This window comes from Fulmarus glacialis, unplaced genomic scaffold (assembly GCF_000690835.1).
Source record: "Fulmarus glacialis isolate BGI_N327 unplaced genomic scaffold, ASM69083v1 scaffold2281, whole genome shotgun sequence".
In the NCBI taxonomy this organism is placed as follows: domain Eukaryota; kingdom Metazoa; phylum Chordata; class Aves; order Procellariiformes; family Procellariidae; genus Fulmarus; species Fulmarus glacialis.
This window is the reverse complement of record NW_009191961.1, coordinates 39912-62293: the sequence shown is the minus strand read 5'-3', so window position 1 is coordinate 62293 and position 22382 is coordinate 39912. Positions and strand designations below refer to the sequence as shown.

Here is a 22382-nt window from a genome sequence, read left to right as displayed (position 1 = left end):
GGAATCATGCAGAGACGGTTTTGCTTGAAAGGTATGGTGTTAAGACATTTTCTTTCACTGGGCATTTTTAAAGAAAACAAAAATCTCATCATCAGTAAAAGGGAGATAATGTCAAAGAAGTAAAACTTGGAAGGGAGCTGAGAAAGTAAGGAAGAAACCTGGTTTACAGTATAATGGAGAGCTCAGAAAAATACTGTTGATGAGGGTGGATTAGAATATTCCTATACTTAAATAGCTCTGAAAGGAGGAATGAAGGATGTTGCTAGAATATTCATAATTTTATCTTGTTATGTTGCTTAGTACAGCATTACACATAATTTTGTTACATTGTTTTCACTCTTCCTTTATTTTCTCCAGGTAGTAAAAGTGAGTGAACTAAATCAATTTGAAAATGAACTTTGAATTACAATCCTGTGAACTGCATAGTATTGATATAACTGGTTAATGGGTTTTCACTGGCATCTGTATTTACTTTACACTAGTATTAAGATCAGATTTCATTTGACAGTGCCTGTTATAATTAATAAAATAATTGAAACCTGAAAAGGAAAGAAACAGAACATCATATTACCTTAGCTATCTTTATCTCAGGTGTTCTCAGTTCGAGGAAACTCTTGAAGGTTATAATAGAGAAGTAGAAAGCTACAAAAAGCGGGATGTCATGACCGTAGAAGAAATGAAGAACAACGCTGAGAAATTTAAAGAGTTAAATAAGAATCTAGATAATGCACTGACAGAATTCGAGGTTAGTATTTATTAGTGAAGTATGGAGTGGGTTGCAATATGCTGGATGAGCAAAAGTTTGGTTCCTGTCCCTGTTTTTTTTCAGCGTTCTGGCCATATATTGTCAAGATGGCTTTAAAGTTTCCAAATTCACAAACGTGGCAAATATGTTCTGGTCCCTGTATGCTGAGTTGTCCTTATTGCTGAGTTGAAGAGTGTATTTTTGGGGAAAAAAGCTTCGGGATTTTTTTAAATTGAAATACTGAATTTCAGTGTTTCCAAGCAGTAGTAGCAGGTTGTTATCCACGGAAAACAGAATTCTTCTGGCAGAGTTGGCAGGAGCAGAACGTTAGGGAGATGGCATTTTCCCTGAACTGTGGTTTGTGCTGCTGGAGCTGTGTTTTCAGTCCCTCTGCTTGCCTCTAATTAAAACCAAATGTTTTTCAACTGTTTGTACCATTTCCAGAAGTTGCCTATAGGCATTAAATATGTGTTATATCACAGAAAGGGACGTTTCAGATACTAGAAGGAAACTGAAGACCAAGATTCTGTTCAGGGCTCTCCATCCAGTGTACTGTGTGAGACTAGGTTGAACAGTTTGTCTTAGCTTTGCCTCTGCTGGGAAATGAGAATGGTTACCTTTGAGAGATCTCACAGGCATTGTGAGGCTTAATCAATCTTCTAAATCACAGTGAGACAATGAGATTTCTGCATATATGGAGCCTTAAGGATCAAGATTTTAATTAAGTCCTGCTCAAAACAGAAAATTGAACCAATTAAATGAGTTTAGGATTTAGATAAATTGCTAGTCCTACATACCAACACTCTTAATCTGATTTAAAGGCATCTAGTATATTTAATTAGTGTGAGTTAACACTGATATGTTGTTATAGGTAGATCAGAATAAGTAATTAAGTTTAAATTTCTTAATACGTGATCACAATGAGGAGTGTATCCACACAATTTAAATGACATGACAATCAGCTTAGTGAATACGTGAAGTTAAAAATTATCTTAGAATGTGGACCTTTAAGTTTCTCTGCCTGCATCTCACATTGAATGATTAAAAGTTTTGTGAAAGGTCTGTCGGCGTTGTAAAAGCACAGACTTGGGACTCAGTCTGAATTCAGTGTCTGCATTTCAGACAGCATTTCTCTCTGCTTCACCTCCTTTCTTGCAAAATGAAGAAGGCAATACTCTTTTTTTAATCTAAATCTTTGCACACTGGTTTATACTATAAGGTCTTTTGGACAAAGACAATATTGTACCATGAATGAGCACAGCAATTAGTACCTGTTTTGGCTGGAGCTCCCAGCTGTTTCTGTAATAGAAAAAAATAATCACAGGTAAAAAAAATTCCTGTAAGCGTGTGTGACTGAGGAGCTTACAAGCTCCTGAGGCTTCAAAGTGAGTTGGTAACTTGTGAGCCTTGGTTTCACTGAATGCCATGATGCCTTATCTATTTATAAAATAGATATAGATTTTTAAAATTATTTGAGTAGTAAAAGATACCAACAAATAACTAGGGGAATTTTCAAGAGTACAGTTACCTTATTTACCTAAAATCCACAGGCCTAAATCTGCAAATCTGGCTGGCTTTGACATGTAAAAAAATTGTATTCAATATTACCTATTTAAAAGTTTAAACAACAGTAGGAATTTTTGATGGAAATAATTTTTTTTTTTTTTTTCCCCCTCTCCTCTTAAAGGCTATTAATAAAGAAGAGGAGTTACTTGGGCGGGAGAAGAGTCAATTTCCTCTACTGCAAACTATCATTGCAAACAAACAACCCTTTGAGCAACTTTGGGTAACAGCATATAATTTCCATACCAACTCTGAGGAATGGATGAATGGTGAGCCTTTGGTGTTCATTTGATGAAACGTATCATTTTCAGTTAGTTAAGTAGAAGCTGAAAGGGTTGATTAGTTGTGAGAAAATAATTTTGAAGAAATAAATGCTGTTAAGCAGTGTGAAATACAGTTATTGACTTGGATTTTGCATTAAGATTATTTTTTGTAACACAATTGATTTCCAGTTAAAGCAGAATGATTATAAATACCTGTAAATAAACCACCCTGGCAATCTCCTTGTGCTGATGTGTCTGCTGTGCTTTTTTAATACTGTTGTATTCAGGATCTCTCCAGAAGTTGAATGCTGATGAAATTACTGAAGAAATTGGAAATATGTGGAGGACTATGTACAAGCTCAGTAAGAGTTTTCCAGATTTGGCTGGGCCTAGACGCTTAGCAGAAACTATGAAATATAAGCTTGATAAATTTAAACAGCATCTTCCTGTCCTGTCAATTGCCTGCAATCGTGGAATGAAGGAGAGACATTGGGAGCAGGTACTTTAAACTCTGACTAGTCTATCAGAGAAACTGACATTTCAGTTTACTACTCCATATTTTCCATATTGTGAAATATAGTAATAGTTCTGTATTTCACAATAAGAAGATCCTTTATCCTGTGACATGATAGATCCAGGTTTAAAATTTGTAACGGTACAGGTAGGAGTTTCCCTGAATTAATAATTTATGGTGGAAAAGCAAATAGGGGCATTGCATTAATACTTCTTTAGCATTTATTTCTTGCTGTTTGAGAAGTCTGTTACAAACATGCATCTTGATAATAGATTTTATTTCTTACTTTATTTTCAGATTAGTGAAATTGTGGGATGTGAGATCAGACCTGACGAAACTACTACTCTTAAAAACATATTGGAATTTGGACTCTCAAAATATACTGATCAGTAAGAAGCTTACTCTATTGTCTTTTTTCTTTTTAGACAATCACTGTATTTCATATGTCAGATACCAAATATTAGTTTGTTTGGGGTTTTTTGTGTGCTGTTAGACCCTGCTGTAAAATCAGCTGTATTTTATCAAGCTATGGATGGAACTGTCAGTTGTTCTTGTAGCACAAATGCACCAAAAACCAGAGTCCTAAACCACTTAATTTGCACAATCAGAATTTTCTGTCTGTATTTATCTCCAAATTAATATTAATATCTCTAACTTGGTGAGCCTGAAATTGCAAAAATATTCCCTGAAATAAGAGTCTATTAACAAATCCATATGAAAGGTAGTCTGATGTGCAACTCTACCTACAACTGCTTTTTTTAACTCTTCAGCTATGTTGCAAAAAGCATTTCAAATACATGTTTCATTTCAATTTAGGCTGGAAACTATTGGAGCAGCTGCAAGTAAGGAGTATTCCTTAGAGAAATCAATAGAGAAAATGAAGTTAGAGTGGGTCAATATGCAGTTCGGTCTGGTGAAATACAGGGATACTGTGAGTAAACACCAAATCAATATATATATTGTTGAAAAGAATTACTTCGATTCTGAATACCAGTTGAGAAATATTAGAGGGAAGTTACTGCTGATTCATTGTGGCATGATGGAAAGTGGTATCATACCCCAGAGCCTGGGCAAATGTCTCCATTACTATATATCCTTATATTTGGACCTTAGTATCTGGATAACTTGTGATCTCAACATATTCATCCTAACAAATCTGTAAGCCTGAGAGCTTCTGCAGCATTGTATGGAAAGCTGGACAGTAGTGCAATTTTAACTTGCCCAGAAGAAACAAGATTGAGTCAGAACTCACTAGCATCCCTGGCTAGCTTCCCATTCACAAACCAATCTGTCTCTTGACTTTTGAAACAGATGTACACTGGAGAGATATCTTCAAACATGTTGCAGGCTTTCTCAATGCCTTGCTACTTTACCTTCAACTATCATAGAGAAGGGGCAAAGAGGAAGCTGAATGTGGGTGAGGTTGAAGCGTGGTGAAATAAAGCAACTGCTATTTGCCTTATCAAAATATGATGTATTTACAGAACACCAGCATCCTGTCAGCAATTGATGACATCCAGCTTTTGCTGGATGATCACATTGTTAAGACACAGACAATGTGTGGCTCTCCCTTCATCAAACCAATAGAAGCTGAATGCCGGGTAAGGAAAAGCTGGTTTGATTGAGCTTGCATGTCTCATAATATGCTTTCCCCAAGTGCTTTAAGGTATTTTGGCATGATAAGAAGTTATATAGTTTTTAACTGTTTCTAAGAACACACATTCATATTTTTCTTCAAGAGCTTTGAATTAATGATTTCCAGACAAAGGTATGCAAAGCTTGCTTTACAGCTAAAGAAATTGTAATTGCATTGCTAATCTAGTCATTATAAGCATGGGATTTTGGTTGAATGTCTTGGGAGTGGGTCAGTTGATTTAAACAAATCCTGCTGCATTGTGTAAAAAGACATAGATCTGTCAGTTGTGAGAGATAATTTATTTATAATCCTCTGGTATTGGCATGATCCATTAAGGGTTTCAAAGTCTCTTTTGTTAGCTGTCCTACTATTTTGTAAAGATGTGATCTTTGTTAAAGATGATGAATTTCTAATAGGAAGATTATGCAGAAAGCAGAGACTTATTTCCTATCAGTATTTAATACCACTTTTTCTGACCTAATAGTGATGATTTGTAAGCAATGCTAAAACCTAGATTCTGTCCTTTTCTGTGTACTTCAGCTAAATTGTAGGTAAAGCTGAGTTCTGCTTTCCATTAGAGCTGGTGAAATGAAAGGGAATGATTAATATAGAGCTATCTTAATGATCTCCATGTACCTCTTGCAGAGTAATGGATAATACAGGCTGGCTGTGTTTTCTCCCTGCAGTACATTCCCATGCATATCCCTTACACTGTAGGCTGTCAAAGTCACAAAAGCGACAATATCCGAAATTCTTTATTCAAAAAGAATCTTTCCCTGGTTTTAAAACCAATTTGTACTGCTAGAGTTGCATGAAATAGCTTTTTTTGGGGGGGTGGGGGGCAAAGATTGAACCCACTTCAGTCTGTATATAGGGCCTGTGAATTGACATTTGTTCAGTCTGCTGAATACCTTGGTAAGCTTTTATCCTTTCATTGATGATAAGATAGAGAGTACACAAGTAGAATTAAAAGAAGAGATTCTGGATTGGCATGCTAGTCATCTCTGCACTTCTTAAGCAGTTCTCCCACAATTTGTTGTAAAAAGTGCTAGTGAAAGAATACATCTATTGTTTATAAGAAATACTCCGATGTTTATTAGTGTTTGGTTTTTTCTTTTTAAATAAACCTTCTCCCTCTTCTAAAATTGTTCAATTGTTTGTGATTTTTGGGTTTTGTTTTTTTTTCTTTGAAGCCGAGGAACTCATGTTCTTTGATTCCTCAGTGTAGAGTGTAGATTAATTCTTGATATAATTTTGCTCAAATATTAAATGTTTTCATTACAGGCTTGGGAAGATAAGCTGTGTTTAATGCAAGATATTCTGGACAGCTGGTTAAAATGTCAGGCAACATGGTTGTATTTGGAACCAATTTTTAGTTCAGAAGACATTATAGCTCAAATGCCTGAAGAGGGCAGAAAGTTTGGGGTTGTGGATACATACTGGAAGGACATTATGGCACAAGTGGTAAGTGCTTGCATTTAATATATCATGTATTTTTATACACATCTGGTAACATGATTATTACTATTGTGAAGATATACTAGCTTTTCTGGAGTTAATGTTTGTGTTTAAGTCACAAGAAGGTATAATACGGACTGGAAAATCCTTTACTAAAGCCCATCAAAATCTAGTCTTGCAGTAAAAGTGGTAGATTATGTCATTATTGCTTTGAGACTTCTGTAAAGGCTGGATATTGCAGGATGAGTTAGAGCTTGTAACATTTTAATTCTAAATTTTCTGGCTTTTGCATGGTTCAATGATCAGAATTAGGTAGAAAGATGAATGATTTGTGCTTTCAGGATCTGCTTCAGAGTTCACTGTTCTACAGTCTGTAGAAAGCCTTCTCTGGATGCAGTTAGATTTTGAGTTAGGCTTTTAAGGCTTACACATTATTAGAGCAACTAAATGGCTTTATTTTCATATGATTGCTCTCTAATATGTGGTGGCATGGTTAGTCAAAACTTGGTGAATACATACTGAGGTGGTAGTGTGTCAGGATAAAATAATGGGGATAGTAAATACAATTGGGTATCCTGTTCGGTTCCCTATAACTAAGAAATTGGGTAAGAGGCCAGATACTTAGTGGTAGTGTGAGCTGAGATGTTTGTCAAAAGCCTTGGGAGTGTGTGATTGTGTGATAAAGATGTTGAAATGATCAGTGTAACGAAATAGAAGTTGAGACCCGTCTAACAGCTCAGACTCAGAATGATGAAACCTGTTCTGAAATCGGTGTATCTCCAAGTTAAGAAGAATGTTATCAGAAAGAAGAAATGCAACCTAGATGGCAAGAACAGAGAATAATTGTCATGTACTGTAGCTCTGTGAATGGAAAAAAATGTAGCAAGCCCAGACACAGGAGCAAGTGCCGAAGATTTTAATTCTGGTGGATATTTCCTTGTTGCATTATTGGCTGTAAAGTTCAAATTGGTAAAACTGACAGTCTGAAAAAGCAGAACTATCAAATAATACATACATATTTAATAACATGAAGGCACACAACAGAGAAGAATATCTAGCTTTTTAGCCTCCTGCAACATATGTGATTGATGGTAACAATTTTAATGTACAAACATATTGCAACTTTTAGCAATTTCTGCTGTGTATTTGTTTTTATAAAGGTGAAAGACCCAAAGGTACTTGTAGCAACTGAACAACCCATGATGTTAGACAAACTTCAGGAAGCAAATACTCTCTTAGAAGACATTCAGAAAGGGTTGAATACTTACTTGGAGAAGAAAAGATTATTTTTCCCAAGGTAAATTAATTAAACAGGCCTAAGTTAAAGACAAAAAGCCAAAAGTTTTTTCAAACCATTTCTACTGAACTGGAAGGTCTCATTTTATAAACACATGTGGGTCAGTCCTATGCAACAAAAAATGAAAACTTGTTCTTTTTTCCAGACATCATTCATTTTCCTCAGCTCCAGTTAAATTTGCAATGCCAGGGACACGCAGAGGTGAGGGAGCAAAATCTGTCTTAGCACAGTGTAAACTTATGGTTAGAAACACATTATCACTTACAGGGCATTTTTGAAGGAACTTGCTACTTTCCCATGGCTGATTTGCAATTATGTCTCTGCCCTACCCTGTCTCTGCCCTACCCTCTCTAGTTGTGCAGAGGTGTGTGATACATAGAGTTATAGAATCCTGTTCCTCATAATCATATATGTTTTTACAAGGTCTTTATTGGCTGCAAAGATATACCTGGTCTTTCCTGCGTGAGTTTGAGAACGCTTCTTTCTTCCTTTGCATAAAAGGGTGGTCATATTGAAATTCTGAAAAAAACAGGTGTGGTGAGTTTTATAATGTTAAAAATTGCTTAAGAAAAGGGATTTGAGATAATAATTTCCCCTCTGTTACACTAGTGTCCTAAGCAACAATAAACTCAATTCAATTTATCTTGCATATAGTAGATTATTAATGACAGTTTTCATGTTTGGAAAGTGCATGTTCATTAATTGTATTTTTCTAACAGATTCTTTTTCCTGTCTAATGATGAGCTGCTTGAAATACTGTCTGAAACAAAAGATCCCCTTCGAGTACAGCCACATTTAAAGAAGTGTTTTGAAGGAATTGCTAAACTGGAGTTCACAGAAGATCTGGAGATCGTAGGCATGATCAGTTCAGAGAAAGAAGTTGTTCCTTTCATAGATAAAATCTATCCAGCGAATGCAAAAGTAATTTTACTACATGATATTAAATTAGTACTTTGCCTAAAGTATGTTTTTTGGGGAATGAGGTTTAAAACATTTAGGATCAGATCATGAAAGGTGTTTAGGTGTGAATGACTGGCAGTGAAGAGTCAGAGCATTAGTTCAAAAGGGGGCTGAGTAGAAAGAGTAGCATCTAGGCAAGTAAAGAAGCAGTCTGCCTTCTTTGCACGCAAGGTCCTACAAGGGCAAGAGTACCGTTTGAATACTGTTTTATTAGGCTTATTAGACCTGTGTTATTCAGTGGCTGTAGAAGGCAGGAGAGGAGCAGAGCCGGTGTAGAGAATGGCAGGAAGACAAAGGAAAGGCATGATTGATCTTAAACTACAGGATCTCTTTTGCTCTACTCCCACACTAATAATGCCTCCCATTGGTATATGCAAGGAGTAACTCACACTCTTTTGGCTGTTGCTAAAACTAGTAGTGATTTACAATAAAAATTAAACTTTAAGGTATAATGGTACACTGTGAATATAAGATAATTACAATATTGTTTAAATTAAAATTAGGTTGGCACAATTCCACTGTCATGGTCTTCAAGTTTATAAGTTTTGAAAAGTATCTCAGTTCCAGCTTTTTCTGCTCTTCTGAATGTGAAGATACAGAGCTGAATTGCTATATGGTAACCAAAAAGACATGAAAGGTGGGGCATGTTGTGAGTTACAGATACCCCTTTTCCCTTAATCCTCCAGGAACAAAACATGCCCTGACCATGCAAGCTGTGATCTGCATTTTTCATTTATGCTTATATGAAACATATCCAGTTGTTTCTTCAGCTGTATTGTCTTTAGAGTTAGCTTGATTTACCTGCCTTCAGACAGTGTTAAACTGCAGTAGTGGTTGTCAGAATTTGGGAGATTTCGACCTTTTTTTTTCTCCTATATACCACATCTAGATCAGAAGAAAGCATATTTAAGCTTAATACATTTCACAGAATTTGTCTTTTAAGAGGAATATAATCAGGAAATGTTTATTGACTCTTAACTGTTTTTCTTGTTTGAAGGGCATGGTAGAAAAATGGCTTTTGCAAGTAGAGGAAATGATGCTGGCCAGTATAAGACAAGTTCTTCAAGATGGCATAAGAGGATATATCAAGGTAATTGTTCCTGAATTATAGTATAAAATAGATTTCACAAGCAACTGTACATGAACAGGTTGCTCAAATTCTTAACCAGGGTAATATGTTTGAAGCTAAGTGGAATCCAGCTCTCCTTGCTCGGTAGTACCACTTTGAAGTTTTAACTCTGAATTTCTTGAAGAAAAAGTATCAAAACTTTCCATGCTGATTCTCATTTATTTACAGCGTGAGACAAAAGAAATTTGGGGAAAGTAATTGTTATCAGTGCCATAATCCAATGTGTTTATATTTTCTGTGTCTGGAATGGATTTTTTTGTTTAAGGTTCCTCGAAAAACATGGGTACTTCAGTGGCCTGGACAGGTGGTTATTTGTGTTTCATCCATTTACTGGACAGAAGAAGTGTCTGAGGCTATAAGGAAAGGAACTTTACTAGTAAGATTTTCTTCTACCTTTCTATTAATTAATCAGAGTTTAGTGCTTAGTAATAAGAAGCTTCTTCTAGCAAAGAAGATCTGCAGTCAACAACATACTACAGTTTACTCATGCAGCGTGCTTTATTTTCTGTTTCCTTTTTTGTCTTAGCAGGGGCTTGTTCTCATTTACTTTGATGTATATCAGGAGAAGTCCCCCTGAAGGGAATTGTATTACTTTTTTTTTACAAGTGATACTGGTGTAAATAAAAGTACCAAACAAGAAATGATAGACTATTGTTAAACAATTATGTATTTTTATTTCTAACGCCTGTCTTTACACGTGAAGCTCCAGGGAAATGTGCAGGCAGAAATCTCTCCTTACAGAATAGCGCAGTTATTTGTCTGATTATTGCTAAATTCTCCTGGTGATAAAGGTGCAGCAGCCAAGTTTGTTATTTCATACGAGAGACTTTCCTTATGTGTTTGTAGTGCCTCTGTCATCACAACGGTTTTAAGTATCACTTCACTAAGGCTGATCAAATGCATGCTCAATAATGGAAATAATTTCTGATTAATTCAGTGGGCTTTTGTCTGATCCAAATTGAGCTAGGTGAATGAGGATTCATTTGGATTAATTCTGTCAAGAGAGTGTTTGGGCTGCTTTTACAATGTGGAAATAGTAAAGTTTTAATAAACTTTACACCAAATACTAAATTTTAATGTTAGCTCTTTGTTTCTGTATCCTTACTGAGTATCTTAGGTTTAACTTACCTGTGTTTTTTAATACCAGTTGAAGATCTTATTCCACATATCCAGTCACAACAGTCAGAACTGAAAATATTTATTGCTTTCGAAGAAAATATCCTGAATAGATTAAGAAAAATGAGAAGGAATAACAGAACAGTGAATCACAGAATATAAGGGACCTCTGGACATCATGTAGTCCAACCCTTGTTTAAAGCAGGGCCAACTAAACCAGGTTGCTAATGGACTTGCTCCCGTGTGCCCATGCCTGTCTTCTGTGGGGGAGCCGAAAACTGACACAGCACTCCAGATGCGGTGTCAGCAGTGCTGATTAGAGGGGAAGGATCACCTCCCTTGACCTGCTGGTAATGTTCTTCCTAATGCAGCCAAGGATGCTGTTGCTCTTCTTTGCCTCAAGGGCACATTGATGGCTTATGTTTGGCCTGGTGTCCACCAGCATCCAGGTCCTGTTCTGCAGAGCTGCTTTCCAGCTGGTTGGCCACCAGTGCGTACTGGCACATGGGGTTATTCCTTCCCAGATACAGGACTTTCCCCTCTGTTGAATTTCATGAGGTTCCTGTCTGCCTATTTCTCCAGTCTGTTGAGGTCCCTCTGAATGGCAGCACACCCATCTGGTCTATCAACCACTCCTCCCAGTTTTGGGTCATCTGCAGACTTGCTGAGGGTGCACTCTGTCCTGTTGTCTAGGTCATTAATGAAAACTTCATTAATCTTTCATTTCATTAAAGTTTCTCATTTAATAATGAGAAAATAATTTAAAATGTTTATAGTAAAGTTAGGAGAATCTTAGATTTCTGTTAGTTTTATTAATTTACAATTTACTACTAATTTACAGAAGAAATCTAATCCAAATTTACCCAACAGAGAGAATCTGCTAATCTCCTATCGTAGAATTTTGTCATTTTTATTAGGAAGAAAGATAAGACTTCTGCTTACACTATTTTCAGGCCATGAAGCTTTTTGAAGTGTTCATAGTAAAATAAAATGCCAGTATATGAATGTTTGTGTAGTGCCAGGACTTCCATTGTTATGTTTTCTTGGAAGGGCTGTCTCCAATGACTGCACCCATGGGAGCTTAGTAACTGCTAGCTACAGCGTTACGTTAATGCCTGTGTTCTGCTTCTGTGACAGGATTTCTTGGAGAAGAGCAATGTACAAATTGGGGAGATTGTTGAGTTAGTGAGAGGAGAGCTGTCCAGTGGAGCCCGACTGACACTTGGAGCTCTTACTGTCATTGATGTGCATGGTAAATGTGCAGTTGCTGGTACTCTTGTTACATCTGGGGCAGTGCTGCTATCGTTAATTGGGTGAACTCTTTGGAAGAGGCAGCTAACTTTAAACAACCTTTACAGAGTTATTGCACAGTGTCTTTGGGCAAATGGAGATTGCTCAGTCCTGCACAACTCCCATCTGCTCTATAAGTAGATCTCCCATCTACTTAGAACAGGCACTGGAATCTAGATCAAATTAAGCTGATTCCGTATGCAAAACAGATGCAGATTCCTTTCTAACATGAAAGCCAGCCTACTACTCTAAATGTTGATTTACTCTTACATAGCTATAAGTCAATGTTAATTTACTTATACATACTTATGTTAATTTACTTATACATTATTTTAAGTAAACTAACGTAGTAGAAGTGTTTAGATTTTTCAAATAATCTGCCTCTTACTCTGCAGCTCGTGATGTGGTTGCAAAATTGGTTGAAGACAAAATCACAGATCTGAATGACTTCCAGTGGATTTCTCAGCTGAGATACTACTGGGAAGAGGAGGATGTAATGGTGCGAATGATTACCACAGAAGCCAAATACGGTTATGAGTATCTGGGCAATTCTCTACGTCTGGTTATAACCCCACTAACAGATCGATGTTACAGGTAAAGCCATGTTGTCTATGAATAATGTTTTCATTTTTTTGGATGAATCTATATTTACTTGAATTTGTTATAGTTAATAATAGCAGGAACTTCAGCAGCTAAGATTTTCCTGCAGGTTTTGGAGGCAAATCTTATATATCTTTTTTGCCCAAATATGGTGAAGTATTTACAATGTATAGGTTTCTACACCAGTGGAGTAGTAGTCTCTGTTGTATCCAAGAATGTGCTTCTGAATAAAGCTGACAGCTCATGGTACTGGAACTGTGAGGAACTCTAGAGAAGCACTAGTCAATTAACTTCTTTGAAATAAGACATACAGGTAGGGTATGCCTGCCTGTAAAATAAATGAGGTAATTATAGAGCCCTTCACAGATATTTGAATGCAGTTAGCTTCCTGTTCCTCCACTTCCTTGCAAGAGGTTGAAATGAAATACTTCATCCCCCGAGGTTGAAGTATTCAAGGGCGTTTGGTATTTCATTTCATTTCTGGTGAACCCTGGAGAGACAGGTCATCTCAGCAGATAACTTTAGGTCTAAGGTTTAAAGAACTTTCTGTATAGTATCTCCAGGCAAATACATGGTGAGGATGTGAATATTTACTTCAGCACTGAGCTGTAAACTTACCATTGTATAGAAGGCACTTGTAGTAAAGTGCCTATGTTAATGCCTATGCTGGCAAATGCTTAATCTTCTGGCATTCGCAGTGGTGTTGAGAGTCATGTGGCTGGTGCATTAGCTGTGAACTAGGGTTGTTATCATTAGCATTAGCTCAATCTGAACTAAGACTATGCAGTCAGCTGTGCCAGATGTAGTTTCAGTGCAAGCAATGAGCAAGCAGACTCTATTAGCAGAACTTAACAACTGCTTTTGGTGGCAAAGCATTTGAATGAGGCTTTTGTAAAATAATCAGATCACTCCAGTGTTAACGGAGATCTCATTTTTAGTATGAAAATCACTTGGAGAGCAATGTGATTCCCAGGTTTATGAAACAACCTTTGTGCTTTCTCAGCCATTTCTAAAGATTGACTTCATTTATAAAGCTTCAAGTTCTTGTCACGAGGAGTGCCACTTGATGAAAATGTGTGTTTTTGCAAACTTTGCCATTTTGCTTATGGCACTGTGCATTTGCCTGTGTAACTGAGGATATACAGGGTAGATGCAAGTAGTAAAAAGCCTTGACATTCCTTGTAGGCCAAGTGGGTGCATGTGAGTTGGGAATTGGTTATGAGACAATACTGTTTTTTTAGGGCAAGCTGCAAAGTCAGTAGGGAACAAGTAAATTGTTTCTAGGGGAACCCGTATAGGAAAATACTTATCCATCCCTTCAGAAACAATCTGCCATTAAAGATTTCTAATGCCTGTGTTCTTGTTTATGTAGGACATTAATGGGTGCCTTGAAATTAAATCTTGGTGGTGCTCCAGAAGGACCTGCTGGGACTGGCAAAACAGAAACAACAAAAGATCTAGCAAAAGCACTAGCTAAGCAGGTACCAAAATACAAACTTTTTTTGTTTGTATTGTTTATGTTTAGATTTGTAGATATTTCTTGAAATGCCATTCTTAAGCAAGTACTGCTTGTTCTGTACCTATTCTTTATTGACAGAAATAATTGGTAAGAAGCAGACGTTTAGGACTGTGTCTATATGGCATCCTAGTGTTGTCATCCAAAATTAGTAATAATAATCCCTTCCCATTTTAGATGCTAAGAATTTTATAGTGGACTTTGTGTTAATACTGAGAGATGTTCTCTTTGTGTTTTTGTTGTAGTGTGTGGTCTTTAATTGCTCCGATGGTCTCGATTACAAGGCAATGGGCAAGTTCTTTAAGGGGCTGGCACAATCTGGTGCATGGTCCTGCTTTGATGAGTTCAACAGAATTGAGGTAACGTTTTAACTCAGACAAATAAAATGATAAAGTTTTAATTTAAGACACAAGAAGTTTTAGATTTAGACATGAGAGCGTTATTGCCAATTTTCTACTTTTATTTGTGGTATAGCCTCTTTGTTTCGATAATCACTGACAAGAAATAGGTACTCAGCTGCCTGCTGTAGGAGCCCGTGCCTACCTGTGCTGTGTTGCAGAAGTGTTGTGTTCTGGGTTATTTTAGCTGAAAAAAATGTTCCTGTGCAATTTCCTCTTTTGTATGTGACACTCATTTGTTGGCAAAGAACTGTACTTCTCTTTTCCTTGAGAAACCAAGCTGCAGCTGTGGGGCTGCATTTATCTATGTTCGGCACAAGACAGACAAATCCCAGAGGGGACTTCCTGTGATGACTAGCTGAGTGTCACTAACTGAGTGACCTGGTTAACTAGCTGTGTAACCAGACACATCTAATCCCCTGCTTGGTTTTACTCTGACGATGATGACGATGATGATGTTGTTGTTGTTGTTGTTGTTGTTGTTTAATTTGGTAACTAATGACTTTGGATAAGTTTTATTGTTATTTTTGTGGATTTAGATTTAAGTAAATACTAGTAAATGTGAAAATTCCATGAAGGTCTATTTTGTATGTTTTGGTATCCTTAACACCTTAATTTCTCCATTTGTCTGCTGTAACTGTTTTTTTAAAGAATTCAAGTGCTAGCATTCTCATTTTCCAATATTCTGTTACCTTGATACTTTCAAGCACTGAGGATTGGCCCTAGGCTGCCTTTTACCCATTCTTTACGTTTACAATCAATTTGGGGCATTGAGTGAATCAGTCTTTCTGAAGAGCCTAAATTCTTTATGTCGTCTGAGGTGAAAGAGAAGTGCTTTGTGAGGCCTCCAGAGGGAGTTCGTGTCCACCTAACTTAGATGTCTACATTCAGGCAGATGATACTCCCTTTGGAGGCTTTTAGAAGCCTCTGTTGATCTGTCTACATTGATTGAATAGGGAATGGTGGCACTAACTTTCAGAGGATCGCTTCAATAGATAATATTTAGGCTCAGTTATCAGACACGGGTGACTTACACCTGGAGGAATGCAAATATAGCCATCAAAATACATAAACAGAAACATTTTATATTGTCTCTAAGTGTCTTATGTTTTCCAATCTGTTCTGTCTGTATTAGGTTGAAGTATTATCTGTAGTTGCCCAACAAATACTTAGCATACAGCAAGCTATTATTCGCAAACTCAAAACATTCATCTTTGAAGGGACAGAGATCTCTCTTAATCCTGCATGTGCTGTGTTTATCACAATGAATCCTGGGTATGCTGGACGGGCAGAGCTGCCTGATAATCTGAAGGTAAATCTGGAATCCTGATTTCTTGTAGAAATTAAACAGAATTTGCAACTTCTGGTCTATTGTAATAAGAAAAGGAAGGCAGCAATCACATAATACACTGATAACCCATTCAAGTGTATTCTGCTGTGCTGCTGCTAGGCTTTTGCTAAGCTAACAAAATCCTGCGTTTAGGATTGTGCAAAATGCACAGATGAAAGGTCTCAGTCTAATCATACTGATACCAGTTCACAGCTTTAAGTGTGCTCTCTCTAAGTGGAAATTCTCCTGGTTTACAATGGCTTGGCTATCCAAATCCCAATTTAAATTTATTATAACTTTGCAAGTTGCTGAGACACTGCAGAGAGACTGATATGGTCCTAGTTCTTTTCCTAGCTTTGCCACAATTTTTTGCATGACGTTAACCACACCATGTGCTAGTTTCTATTATGAAAGTGGGATGAATGACACCTGCCTTTTCCTCCATTAATAGTTCTTTAGGATACTGACTCTTTCTAAACATTTGTTCCTACAGTGCTTAGCACAGACCTCTTGAACCTCTTGATAAGATCACAGTTCTAGTAACAATTCTAATGCAATCTCATAGATTTCAGATGATTCCTAAAGTCATGAAAATGGAATACAGAGTATAGAAGTTCATGAATTTATGGAGAGTACTATTCTTACAAAACAAGCACAAGTTGTTACTATATTCCATAGTCTAAGCTTATATCTTACTTTTTTTCTTACAGGCACTGTTCCGAACAGTTGCCATGATGGTTCCAGATTATGCTTTGATTGGAGAAATTTCACTTTATTCAATGGGATTTTTGGACTCTCGGAGGTAAGACATGCTGAATTTTCCATCTCAGTTGAGTCTGATCTACCTCATCCGTCTATAAGGCATATATGTGTGTTTGAGGCATATAATTCTGGAAGGCTGTCTGTGTTCTGTTTTTCCAGAAAGTACTTCTTAATCTCCTGCTTTATCATCAATTCTCATTTACCACATCATGTTGACGGCTATGCATCTCTACATAGGATCATTTGGGAAATGTGTCATAATATCAAACAGAAATGGCGCACATGTTCTCTGGCATGGCATAATCTACAGTTTTGCTTCCTAGGTGTTTTGAGCCTTCTTATCAGCTGATACGTCTGATAATCACCGAAGTTACTTTGTGTATATAGGTACTTAAATTATTTTCCTTGCGTGGTGAGATATTTTCATTCTACATGTGATATTTTAATATCCACAGTCTTGCCCAGAAAATTGTTGCCACTTACCGTTTGTGCTCTGAGCAGCTGTCATCTCAGCATCACTATGATTATGGAATGCGTGCTGTTAAATCTGTCCTGACAGCAGCAGGAAACTTAAAACTGAAGTACGCAACTGAAGATGAAAGTGTATTGTTACTTCGGGCTTTGCTGGATATTAACTTGGCCAAATTCTTGGCACAGGATGTACCATTGTTTCAGGTAAGCTATCAGGCCGGTGTGTTTAAGTTTTGTGATGATGAGGTCCATTATAAGAACCTACAGAAACAGGTCATTATCTTGATTTAGAACAGTTTGATCTAGATGCTGCCATATTAGTGTAGAGTTATTTCAGTCCACTAATCTGGATGCACTCTTTGGTTCTGTTAGTATTATTTTGACAAACAAACTTTCAGTGGTGCCTTTTAAGTTATTCTATGAAATGTTTTATAAGATATCTTCCTAAAAGTCACTTTGTGCTGTTTCATTTGTGGAAACCATTCTTTGAAGTTTGCATTCTGGCTTTGTGCTGCAAAAGAGATGTGGACAACTAAATTACGGTCAATTAGAAATTTGAAGTCAGAATGAAAATGATGAAGTTTCTGTTTGCATGCATGCTTTTGCATGCTTTATTTTAATAGAAAATAAAGACTATGTTAAGCTACGTAGTAATCAATATTAAAGACCTAAAAGCTAGGGTACAAGCATGCATAGAGTCATTGCTCTGAAATTTCAGAACACATACCCTTCTATTTAATCACTGAAATTCTTTCAGCCACTTTCACATCCTTTCCTGTAATACTTTTTGGGACAAATTTGCAGAAGGTTAAGCTTCCTTTTACAGTATCAGCATGTGTATGAAAAGTGCAGGCACTCATTTCTGTCTCATGCATACAGAATACTTTCATGGCTACAGTTTGCCTAGAAGTTAGTTTTGTCCAGCTGAGGACATTTCCTCTTAAGCTCCTGTTATGTATATGAATATTGTTTTACTTGTAGATTTTTATGCTTTGGGAATTTTCCCTTTTTGTAATCTGTGTTTAAAGAGTGTTCTATTCTGTCTTTCCTTAACAGGGCATCATATCTGACCTGTTTCCTGGAGTGGTTCTTCCTACACCAGACTATGACCTGTTTGTCAAGGCACTAACTGAAAATATAAAAAAAATGGATCTTCAACCAGTTCCATGGTTCATTGGAAAAATCATTCAGGTTTGTTTTCACATACTTACTTTTGGGGAAGAAAAGTGTGAGAGCAGAAACACTCTTTATTCACTCTCTGTGTCATGAATGAATAGCTAATAGTTTCCACGATCAATTAATAGAATGTTACAAACAGCGTATATTTACTTGGTAAAAATCATGGAGTAAAAGCCTGCTCTGCTCATAGTGATTTCTTAATTCAGCGAGCCTGTGAAGGAGCTAACGTGTGCAGCCACATCGTAGGTCTTATGGTTCAGGATAGAAAATTAAACTGAATCTGTTACTAGCTGAGGTGGTGTAGCCTAGTGAACAGAACTCTGGACTGAGAGTCAGGCTCTGTTCCCAGTTCTGCTCACAGTCTCCTTCAGAAATCTTGAAAGAGGTGACATTTCTCACTCTTGCTTATGCTTCATCTCCAGATCTGTGCTCCTATTGTCTCCCGTTTACTAGTATTAGTGACCTATTAAAGAATGATTAATTTTTTTTCTTGTGAGTAGTGCAACCTGGTGACGGTGTAATGGCAAGGGCAAAAATGCGTGGCCTGGGGCAGGATCATCAGGGGCCCTTCCAACAGCAGTTCAGACTTTATGGCTTATGTTCAGACTTGGCTTATGCTGCTTTGCAAACCATGCTTTATTTTTAATTTAAATAAATTTAAATTGGTTAGGAATTTAAGCTAAACCAGAAAATATCAGCCTTAACCTGAGATTAAAAAAAAAAAATCTTCTTAGGAGTTCTTCTTACAGGTCTATTTGAAGGTGTTCTGTTTGAAGGCTTTGACTTGAGTTCTGGCAAGATCTTGTGGGGTGACTGAAGAAGTCATCACTCTTGCAGTCCAAAGTCAGCCTCTGTGGGACTGGTCATAGGACAGATCCTCAGAACTGTAGTTTCAATCCCTTTGTGTTAGCTTCATTGGTAACCATTGATTTCAGTTTAGGCTTTTACACTGGGCTGTGATGTGCAGTGTCTGGTTAGTGTACTCACACCCTGTACAATGATGCTGTTACACAGCTGAGGGATGACATTTAGCAAGGAGAAAGGAGGATGTGTGGGGGCAATGACTTCTTAAATTATATCAGTGAGAATTGCCATAATAATGTGACTGCGTTCTGATTTGGGTTAACGCTTCGGTCAGCCTTAATAGAGTGCAGATACTTGGCTGGTATTTTGTCCTGTCGCGTCTGAGTGCAGGAGAGATACCTCTAGTTTCATACACATAGTGCTTGCTTTTGTGCTATGTGAAAGAGTCAGTCTCTTGTCACTGATACAGATATACGAAATGATGCTGGTGCGCCATGGTTTCATGATTGTTGGAGATCCTTTGAGTGGGAAGACCTGTGCATACAAAGTGCTAGCTGGAGCCCTTGGCGATTTGTGTGCAGGTAACATTGTTCAGCCACAAACTTCTCATTAAATGAAGTTAATTCTACGACTAATGTTTTTCCTTTGCAGAGATATGCCCAGGTTGTTAATTGTCCTATATTCTGCTTTCTCTACTGGAAAGTTTCTATTCGTTGAAATATTTTTGTCTGGTATATTTGTCTGGAAGTATTTTTGTCTGCATTTACTGGAATAGTAAAATATACTAATGTGTTTATGCTTTTATGGATTTTGTTAAGCGTTGTATTTGTGCATAATACTCTTGAAAAAACTAGTTCTGATAGGGAGATTGTAAGTAGCTCCCATAAACATACAAAACTTATTCTGCTCTGTTTTTTCTTTTTCTCATGTGATTTTGCACATAGGACTTTGTACTTTCCTTGTACAAGTAATGGAATTTTTTATTTACTGCTACCTAGCTGCCAGATGTTTGGGATTTTTTTTTGCCTTGGGCAGCTAAAGTAGGATCCTCAGGAATCCTCTTGTTCTGTACTTCAGTTGTTGAATGAAACTAACCTACCAAATTCTCAAGCTCATCTATTTGTCTATTTACACAGCAAAATCCATGGATGAATTTCCTGTTGAATACAAAGTTATTAATCCCAAAGCAATTACTATAGGACAGTTGTATGGCAGTTTTGATCCTGTAAGCCATGAGTGGACAGATGGAATTCTTGCAAATGCCTTCAGGGAACAAGCATCTTCTACCACAGATGATCGGAAGTGGATTATTTTTGATGGCCCAGTGGATGCAGTTTGGATAGAGAACATGAACACTGTGCTGGATGATAATAAAAAGGTAGCCTAATTTTTGCCAGTAACTTCGTCCTTGAATATACATACTTTATTTTAGTAGTAGCAATATTGTTACCATGTTAGTCAAAGGAGGTGTAAGACTCAGGAAAGGCTGATGTGCTTAAAAGCATTGGGTTTTTTCCCCAATTATATGAGTGGGTTTAGTAGATGATATCAAGCTGTTACTTCTCATTAGAAGCCTTGTCTTGCTCCTACTGTATTGAAATGAGGTTGCTCACTGAGGCTATTTTATTGACGCTTTTAGGAAACTGAAATATATAAACTCAGTTCTGTAACTGAAAACTGAACTTGCTTAAATTACTTATTGAATAAATTAACTAAAAAAAAGCTGCAGGTCATAACTGCTTTTCCTTGCAGAGTTACTTAAAGATAGAGCATTGTTCTCTGTGTCTCTGCAAGCCATTACAGGAACAGGTGGAAAAGTTGAGACAAGGTCAGAAAGTATCATGTGTTGTGAGAATACGAATGAGTGAATGAGGAGTGACACTAAGTAGAATGTTCAGTGATTTTATGACAGGCATTGCTTTGACTGGGTGATGAGCACTGACATGACTAGATCATGTTTATGTGATGCTCTTCTTCTAGCTGTGCTTGATGAGTGGTGAAATAATTCAGATGAATTCAAAAATGAGTTTAATCTTTGAGCCGGCAGACTTAGAGGAGGCATCTCCAGCAACTGTCAGCAGGTAATGTGAAAGCATTCAAACTTGAACTGTCCCACCTTGCACATCTATTTCTGTACCATAGTTGTTTGTTCCTCCCAGGTGTGGTATGATTTATATGGACCCGCAACAGTTAGGTTGGAAGCCGCTGAAGGATTCCTACATGAAAACACTGCCTCCAAACCTGCAGGAGGAACACCGAGAGCTGGTGCGAGACTTAATTTTTTACATAGGTCTAATTTAGAAGATTAACTTTAAGGTGATGTTCACAGTTTGCCCACTTGAAGGCAGGTATGCAGAATCAAAACTTTTTGAAGTACTTCCATGATTTAGAGTGTCCCAGAACTCTTAGAGGCTGTTGTAAATTATTTTGTAGTGATGAATGTCAAATGTCGTTGGAAGGAAAGTGCCTGAGAGCTGGAGATGCCATGAGTATTAGAAATACAATGTCAGAAAAACCGGAAGACTCAAAATGTTTTGGATTCATCCTTCTTCAGTCTAAGACATCTAGAGTTTAGCTTGAGAAATACTTATAATAATATTATTATCCTTAACAGCTTGATCTTCAAAGCCTAAGTCACCTCATGAATCGTTGCTACAGTCTTCCGTGTACTAGGTTGCTTGCATGAATGAGAGCTCTTTGTGTTGTGTATTGTAGTATATCTTCAGTGTAGATGCAAATAAAAGAAAGTGTTGGTGGGAATCAGCTTTTAATCTTATCAAAATTAAAATTCCCTTTTATTGGTCATTAAAATCTAGTAAAAGAATCAGAATAAGATCTGCCCACAATAGGATTGGAGCTGGAGAAAACTTTGATTTCTGTGATTTGACAAGACCCTCTTTGAGTTTTTGCAGGAATTTGGGACAAAATTCAAAAGAAGTACCAAGACTAGAAGAGCTCTTTGTTGACAGTTTTCTTATTTCATCAAAGCAAAATAATTATTCCTTAACCAGCAGATAGCTTGACCCTTCAGTGCGTCTCCTTGAGTACTAGTCCCTGGGAAAAGGCTAGGTCATGATTCTTCTCCTGTTTTCCTGCTTGAGTTCATTGAGCAAATAGCACCAGCCATGGTCATTATCTACCTGCATGCTGTAGCATTCCCACAGGTACCAGTAAGTTCGAGCTTTCTGGAATTTCTGCTGTGGCACAGTATCTGTGCTGGGCCCTCAGTAGGGCCCTGTCCTTTTTAAGGGAGGATGAAGCCCTTATCTTTGTTTCTGTTTGAATAATTTTGTTGATGCCTAAGCAAACTAGCGGTCTCCCTAGGCTGAGCTACTGCTCTGCTGCCTGGAT

At 37.2% G+C, this 22382-nt stretch overlaps 1 protein-coding gene across 1 annotated transcript in view; it reads left to right on the top strand.

The window, feature by feature from the left end:
- Positions 1–22382, top strand: part of DNAH3 (dynein, axonemal, heavy chain 3) — a gene marked incomplete at its 5' end in the record, with an annotated part of 48101 nt that overhangs the window by 2534 nt on the left and 23185 nt on the right. The window contains 24 exons of the mRNA XM_009586865.1: positions 1–31; positions 592–745; positions 2433–2577; positions 2859–3070; positions 3383–3474; positions 3902–4016; positions 4570–4686; positions 6006–6185; positions 7340–7476; positions 8196–8397; positions 9434–9526; positions 9831–9941; positions 11819–11933; positions 12367–12565; positions 13944–14052; positions 14333–14446; positions 15621–15797; positions 16526–16617; positions 17033–17252; positions 18105–18239; positions 19501–19612; positions 20168–20409; positions 21012–21112; positions 21191–21296. The exon at positions 1–31 is cut by the window's left edge and continues 93 nt beyond it. Of these exons, the coding sequence (XP_009585160.1) occupies positions 1–31; positions 592–745; positions 2433–2577; positions 2859–3070; positions 3383–3474; positions 3902–4016; positions 4570–4686; positions 6006–6185; positions 7340–7476; positions 8196–8397; positions 9434–9526; positions 9831–9941; positions 11819–11933; positions 12367–12565; positions 13944–14052; positions 14333–14446; positions 15621–15797; positions 16526–16617; positions 17033–17252; positions 18105–18239; positions 19501–19612; positions 20168–20409; positions 21012–21112; positions 21191–21296 (3311 nt within the window). The remainder of the gene's footprint in view (positions 32–591; positions 746–2432; positions 2578–2858; positions 3071–3382; positions 3475–3901; positions 4017–4569; positions 4687–6005; positions 6186–7339; positions 7477–8195; positions 8398–9433; positions 9527–9830; positions 9942–11818; positions 11934–12366; positions 12566–13943; positions 14053–14332; positions 14447–15620; positions 15798–16525; positions 16618–17032; positions 17253–18104; positions 18240–19500; positions 19613–20167; positions 20410–21011; positions 21113–21190; positions 21297–22382) is intronic.